A 7,623-nucleotide genomic window follows, 5' to 3' on the forward strand; every position below is an offset into this window, starting at 1 on the left:
TTGACTACTGCTCTGGCCAGCTGCAAAGCTGGCACCGGGAGATGTCACGGTTTGGCGTTCCTGTGTAGAATGGGGTTAGCCCAAAGTGATATAATGTATAGGCCTGTTGTGGTTCGGGGTCTTTCATCTTTCAGCTGCCTGCGTGCATGTTGGAGGTGCAAGATACCTGAGCGTGTAATGTTAATTTTTACCTGTGTTCACTGAATAAATCAGCACTGTTTTGAAGTTACTTGGACTGCTTCGTCTCTCAGAGTTAGCGTGGTTAAAAGTACCGGCTACAACACTAGGAAGAAGAAAGGTCTTACTGGTCAGCTTTTGGCTGAGCTTTTACGTCAGACAAAGGTAAGTTAAATTGTCTGTATCAGTCTGCCCCCAATCTTCCTGTGATCTGAGTTTCTGTCCATTGCGTTTGTCTTTCCATTTCCTCAGTTTCTTCTCTTTTTTTTTCTCCTTTGCGTTTTCTAATCTCTTACCTCCTATTTCCCTTTTCTCCTCTCTCATTTCCTTTCTGCTTTGCTCATTTCATGTCTCTTCGCCTGCCCCCTTCTTTGCTCTCTCTTCTTTCATCTCTTTCATCTCATCTTTTCCTCCCCATTCTCTGGTCTCATTTTCTTCCCATTTATCTCCTGTTTCCTTTTCTTATCTTTTCTCTGGTCCTTTCCTCTTTTCATTCATGTCCTCTTTTGTACTTTACACTCTTGTAAATTTGCAGGTTTGTCATAAGAAATCATGGTCAAGTACAAAAATTTGTTTAATGAATACACATAAGTGTCTTTAGAAAACTGTGTGCTCTATTCTATGCCCACTATCTTCCAGACCACCGAGCCAACAGACATCAGGTGCCTTTGTCTTCGGGGACTGCCAGTCATCATGGGAGATGATCCTTCTGCCTTCTTCAAGACTTTCTCCATAAGTAAATGATTGTGCTGTAAATGTTACAGCTGCAAGACTTGACTTTAAAAATGGTTAACAAATGTGCTCAAGTAACATTAAATATTTTGCTATGGCTGTACAAGTGAAAAGAAAACACTTATGGCCTGATTTGTTAAACGTTTGCGTGTGTTAAAACACATGCAAACTTGATATCGCCTGCAAAATACTGGACTGTGCAAACTGATCTAATAATAGGCTGCACTGAGGATTGCGTCTGTCAAAGGTGAAATATAGTGTGTCTTGTCCATTCTGCACGTTTGCCTTAATCAATCTGCAGTATGAGGTGTTTCTACCCAAAATACAGAGAGGTGACAATGCAAACACATTAATTTAGCATATGCAGTGTTATTTATAAAGCTTTTGGGACATATGGATTTAATACCCTTGAAAGCAAGGTGCAACGAAGCGCTCTACATTATGCACAGATGTCTGCTGTTGCTGTGGTGGCGAGGAGACACAGACACAAGAAAAGAATACATTGAGAATGCTTGTGTTTACATTTTTGGAGTGAGAGAGGCAAAAATAATGTAATGTAATATTTTATTTTCTTTATAATATTCAAATTTCTGTAACTCAGTAAAATGTTTATTTGCCTCTTCAACTAACACCTCTTATTCTGTTAGGTCAAATTTCATTTTGCGCTTGCAGTCACTGTTTTCTCCTGCAAAACATGCTCCAGCCATAGGTGCAATGAGCACGCAATTTAGTACTCTTTTTAGCAGATCTTAGTAAATCAGGCCCTTAGTGTTAGGTGTCCTATCCTGCATGAACAGTGTGCCTCACTTCCCCTTTCTTTCAGTGTATAGTTCTATTTTCTATGGGGCTTTTCATTCTTAACATTTGAAGGTAATTTTTGTGGACCACGCAGTGCTATTTAACTGATAGTGTCTTGTTGATCTGTTTCTTTCTGTATAAGAATGCAACTGACAAGGACTTACACAGTCAAACTCCCATAAGAATCCTCTGCAGTGATGAAGGAAACCTTCAGTTGAACCCATCCAGAGTGGGAATCATCTTGGAAGGGAGTGTGGTGATGGATGAATTCGCCAATCTTCCTCAGGCCTTCTGTGTCCTTTTTGGACTGATCTACGCCCTGCACCTGGATTGTCCTAAGTACATGAAAAAAAAACCTCTCTACTTTGTCCAACAGGTGATGCTCAACCTGGGTAAAAGTCAGCTGGCACCAAAAATTCAGACTCTGAAAAACCAGCTTGGAGTGTACTGTACTGTAATAGTTTCAATACTGTAATATTAAAAATTGAAAGTTTTAAAGCAAGGATTTATGTACCTTGACTTAAATGTATTTTTAAGCTGAAATTTTTAAGCGGAATTTATTGTAATGAACTTAACATATTAAGTGTAATAATTATGCAAAGCAGTTGATATTGTGAACTATGTTAAGTAAAATCAACTTGGAATTAATGTGTACACATTTTGAAGATAACTTGGCTAAATGGGCATGGAAATTAATGCTGCAAAATTTGAATAAACTCATCTTGGAATTTATTGTAATGAACTTAACATATTAAGTGTAATAATTATGCAAAGCAGTTGATATTGTGAACTATGTTAGGTTAAATCAACTTGGAATTTAGTGCAGTGAACTTAAAATATTAAGTGTAATAATTATGCAAATCAGTTGATATTGTGAAATATGTTAAGTTAATTCAACTTGGAATTTTGTTTGTTGTACTCAAGCATTTAAGTTTAAATGCACTCAGTTTTTCATTACACATTACTTACTTTTTTAAGGCAACTGGTTTCCTCACATTTTTTAAGTAAAGTCAACTTATCCGTCATACAGTGTAAAAAATAAAGGCACTGACTTAATTAAAAGAGCACTTAATAGTGGGAAGTTTAGTAAAAGCACGTTCAAATGTGCTTACAATTTGAATTTGCAACGATGCAGTAGAGGGCGCTAAGACAAAATATTGACTAAAGGCTTCTACAGTAGAAGAAGTCGCGTGACCCGGAAGTGAGTGGGGCTTTGGTTCTGTGAAAGAAAAGCTATCTACTAAGCTCCCGGTGCTGCAGGTTTTAGCCCTGTTTATAGCTGTTCAACATGGTCCAACTGGTGGGTTCCCTCCGAAAAGAGCTGTCCGACTCGCTTTCCACCAGCAAGGTGCTAGTGGTGGGAGCGGGAGGGATCGGCTGCGAGTTGCTGAAGAACCTCGTTCTCACCGGCTTCAAAAACATCGAAGTGGTCCGTCACATTTAATTTTGTTTGTTTGTGTGTGATAGCTAACTGGCTGTTGTGCTAAGTCTTTGTGCACCGGGAGGTGTGCGGACTTGGACGAATTCCTTAACGTTTATACGTGGCAATCAAAGAAGTAAAACACATAAGTATTGTTGAGCATGGTTTCTTGATAGCCCATTGTCCTTGATGGTATAGTTAAGCGGACTGGCCCAGGCATGAAATAATTAAAAAAATATGAACTGTGTTGTAGCAATGTAGCCGGTGTTTTGGCGCCTTCACGCTGCTAAGTTAGCTCGACAACTGAATGACTGCTAGCTAATCGGTGGGATGAATACCTGGTAGCACATATACATTTGGGCAATACATTATTTAGATGCGGCAAATCACATTATAGGTTAGTGCAAATATTATAACAAGGCATAAAAACACTAGACGCGTCTGGTATAAACGTTGTTTGTGCAGCACATATACAGTTGTATCCACAGTGGTTGTGTTTTCGAGGGCTACCAATCAGATGGTTAGAGCTTAGCATTTGTGACTGTTAACTGGTTTCGTAGGCTAGTGGTTAAGGCGCGGCGCCCCGGGTTCGAATCCAGGTTGCGTGGGGAAGGGCACCCGGCATAAAACACGTGCCAAATGTCAACATGCGAGTCGTCAGTGTGACGTTCTGTCACTGGTTTCCAGAGAGCCTGTTGGGCTAGTGAGTAACGATGATTGTGTACAGTAACCCAGGCTTCTATGAGTATTAAGAGCTGTCGCTATTGGGTTCACCCCTCGCTTGCATGCGCAATCTTTCGATTTCTTTCGTGCTCAGGTTCGCTGTGGCATAAATGTCAATATGACCTGAGTTTGGCTCCCTATGCCAGTGCATTTTCTTCAGCTGGTGGGGGTAGACACTGCGCCTATACTCATAGTGATATACAAATGAAGCAATGAACCAAATGTTCATTAAAAGGTTCATTAATTCAAAGCTGCTTTCAGTGACATCTAGTGGTGAAATAGGAGACGGCAAAACAATGTCTTAATTATGTGATGAGTGTAAAAAAGGGTTTGTGTGAATGATGTAAATACATTTTTGTAAAGATTGATTGGTCGGTTGATTCTATAAACTTGGTAGATGGGAGAAGGTGGGTTTGGGGAAACAGAGGGTGTGCTAGGATGGTAGGGTGTGCTTGTGTAACTAAGGAAGGGTGTGATTATGTAAGTGGGATGGAGATTCAAAGATTCTTGGGGTGACATTGGTGCGGTGGGTAGAGCAGTCATCTCCTAACCAGAAGTTTGAAGGTTCGATCTCAGTGCCAGCAGTCCACATGTCGAAGTGTTCTTGGGCAAGACACTGAACCCCCCAAGTTGCCTGTGATGGCGGCGCGTATGCACGCAGAGGCTTGGGGCCCCTCGGCTCTTATTTGTCTTGACTTATTTATCTTTTTTTCTTATTGAGAAACATTATTTTTTGTGTTACAAAGCATCTCCTGCTTTGAAGCAGTACCGACTGGTTTGAACCAGTCACATGATTCATTCGGGAACGAAGCAGTTTCTGCTTCAAACGTCATCAGTCACATGTATGTTTCCACACCAAAGCAAGCTTCAAAGCAGTGCTTCATGGAAAATGTTGCTTTGAGTTTGAAGCTTGTATTGGAGCTTTGGTGTCAGATGGCCATCACTACTCATAGAAGCTTGGGTTACTGTACGTAACCATTGTTCTATTTTGTATAGTCTTCATCCTCTAAGAGCTGTCGCTATTGGGAGAAAAGCGCAGCTGGATGTAGTCAATGCCCCGTTGGCTTATCACAGCCCAAGACCATTATAAACAACATCTCAGCTTATATATCCCACAATAGCAGCCAAAATACAACATCCTTTTTCCTGCAACAGGCCTTGTCTAAGAAGCAGGTACAATCATGCCCCATATAGAACCTGACTGCCAGTGTGAGAAGGCTTTTGTCTGTTATGTTTATCAGAGGAGGATAATGGCAGGGAAGGGCTAATAGTGAGCGTGTGCACCTGACAAAATGCACAGGTAATAGCCCGAGTTGTGATGTGAGCGCAGACGGACGTTAACTACACATAGTAACAGTTGGATACTCGTTAGTTTTGTTGTTGTTTTTTTTAAATGGAGAGCAAACCAGGCGCTGATACTGCATTTGTGTTATTCGCTTTGGCAACTCTCATTTGACTGTTCTGTCAATGCAAAGCTATTGATGTACACAGTATCAGTGCCACCAGGCGCTGATACTGTGTCCCAAAGATAGAAGTGAGTAAAGGGACATGGGGAAGCCCAGGAGGTTGCTGTGCAAATGTCCTCCTTAGTCACCCCCCTGAAGAGTGCTGTGGAGGGTGAAATAGCTCTCGTGGCATGAGCTCTGATGCCAGGCAGTGGATCTCTCCCAGCTGATGCGTATGCTTGTATGATGGCCTCACACAACCAGTGAGACACAGCCACCAGGGTCATGGGTGATGAGCAAAGGCATCCACACTTAGTGGACCACAGCGGACCTGAGTGGGGTTAGTCCGGTGCAGGGCACAGGGTGCAAATGACATCTCTCCAGGACTGCACATGCGCAAGGGTTAAACCTAATAGTGACAGCTCTTAGAGGGGGAAGCCTATATGAAATAGAACATTAATGTATTTAATGGACACATTATTCCTTTTTTTTTTTTTTAAGAAAATGTGTAACGTTATGATTTTAATCAGATACCCTCAGAGATTAAGATGATTTTTTTTAATGCAGAACTGAAAACAATAAACTTTACTGTTTTAAAAAAAGCAACATTCAAGAACAACATATCTAAAGGTAGATTGAGATTTAGAAATAGTAGTTGTTGATTCATTTAGATTGTAAGCTAATCAAAATGATTGCTGATCTTAATGCTTTGCCTTATTGATTGCTACTGTGCAGTAACTCTTTTAAAGTCTATATAAAATTCCTAAAAAGGTTAGACTTTCTGTCTTTAGTGAGTCAGTTTTGTTAATATTCTTATCATTTCAGTTTTGAGTAGTGATGTTTAAAGCTTTGTATAATGGGTAACACATAGACAAGTAGTTTGAATGTAGCTAATTCCTGAAAAAATCAATGATGATTGATAATTAACATAATATTACTGACATAATTTTCAGACAGTTATTTAAAAAATATTTTAAATAAACTAGTCAATTGTTTACTCAATATTTATACACATTATAACTTAAATATAACATAACTTCAAATACTGTGCAAAGCAAATACGGCTTAAGTGACCTGTGCCACAGCTTTTATGGGTTATTTCAGACAAAACCTAACACTTCCTCCAAGAGTCAGAGTATACCGGTTCCTAAATATTTCTCAGTAGAAATAACATCTGAAGGTATAAGGAGGTAGCTGCCTATAACCACAGGTTGTTGTTATTTGGGGGGATTTGGGGTCTTGTCCTGAATTAATGACATGAAAGAGGGAGGTCTGCAGGGAAATCTGTTCGCAGGTTCATGGTAGTCAATCACTGAGTGATTATCTCCAACAAAAAAAACCTCAAGCAGTATTTGGAGCTTTAATATGTTTCAAATATACCACCTTAGTGTGAGAGGTTAAGCTGTGTTTATCCAGGGGTCATCAGGGGCCTTCAAACACAGGCAACCCACAGTCAATTAACAAAAAATCAAGTGATAAAAAAAAAAGTCATAATACACATCAGAAGGGGCTTGAAAGAAAGTAATATAGCTTGAAGGAAGGTCATAGTTTATTCAATATAAAATGTGCATAGTACCTGGAACTAGTTCTGTCATGTACGTATGGAATGACCATGGTTGGGTAGTTTCAGATTGTGTGACACTGGTGATCTTCATTCCGTATAGGAAGTTGTTTTTACGATCCTTAGTCATAACAAACACCCAAAGTCTTTTTTGAGACACTTTTTAGGTGCATGAATGAATGAATTGCTGGAATAGGTGCAGATGGAGTTGGTTGTTATATATGACTGACATTACAACTTCGTTGATTTTGGCAGATTGACTTAGACACAATTGATGTCAGCAACTTGAACCGCCAGTTCCTCTTTCAGAAGAAGCATGTTGGCAAGTCTAAAGCACAGGTATGTAAACATCAACAAACTGACCTCTGCCACTGGTTGTTGTAAATCTTGTTAGAGCAAACACTTTGTCATAGATGTGCTTTCTGTAGCATTTGTTGTAGACTAAATTATTTTCTCTGTGCTGTTTGTGTGTCTCTGTCTCAGCCTTTTTAATTTATTTTGCAGGTGGCCAAGGAGAGTGTCTTGCAGTTCTGTCCCAGTGCAAATATCACTGCCTACCATGACAGCATCATGAAGTCAGTTTCTTCTTTTTGTCCACATCTGCAGACCTGCCAACCTGTATACATTTTGATATCAATGTACACTGATACAATCTGTCACTCTAAAGGATGCGGAAAGCTGGTGACAACTTGTGAGTTTGACCTGTAGTGCAGTGACATTAGTAAAGGCCCCAATGAGCATCTAACCCATAGTCATAGGTCTTCCTG

At 40.0% G+C, this 7,623-nt stretch overlaps 1 protein-coding gene across 1 annotated transcript in view; it reads left to right on the forward strand.

The window, feature by feature from the left end:
* Positions 1-2,886: 2,886 nt before the first annotated feature.
* uba2 (ubiquitin-like modifier activating enzyme 2) overlaps positions 2,887-7,623 on the forward strand; it is a 21,315-nt gene continuing 16,578 nt past the window's right edge. The window contains exons 1-3 of the mRNA XM_020604412.1: positions 2,887-3,136; positions 7,112-7,195; positions 7,361-7,431. Coding sequence (XP_020460068.1) covers positions 2,996-3,136; positions 7,112-7,195; positions 7,361-7,431 — 296 coding nt within the window. The 5' untranslated portion in view covers positions 2,887-2,995. The remainder of the gene's footprint in view (positions 3,137-7,111; positions 7,196-7,360; positions 7,432-7,623) is intronic.

Source organism: Monopterus albus, unplaced genomic scaffold (assembly GCF_001952655.1).
Source record: "Monopterus albus unplaced genomic scaffold, M_albus_1.0 scaffold65.1, whole genome shotgun sequence".
NCBI classification, from domain to species: Eukaryota; Metazoa; Chordata; class Actinopteri; order Synbranchiformes; family Synbranchidae; genus Monopterus; species Monopterus albus.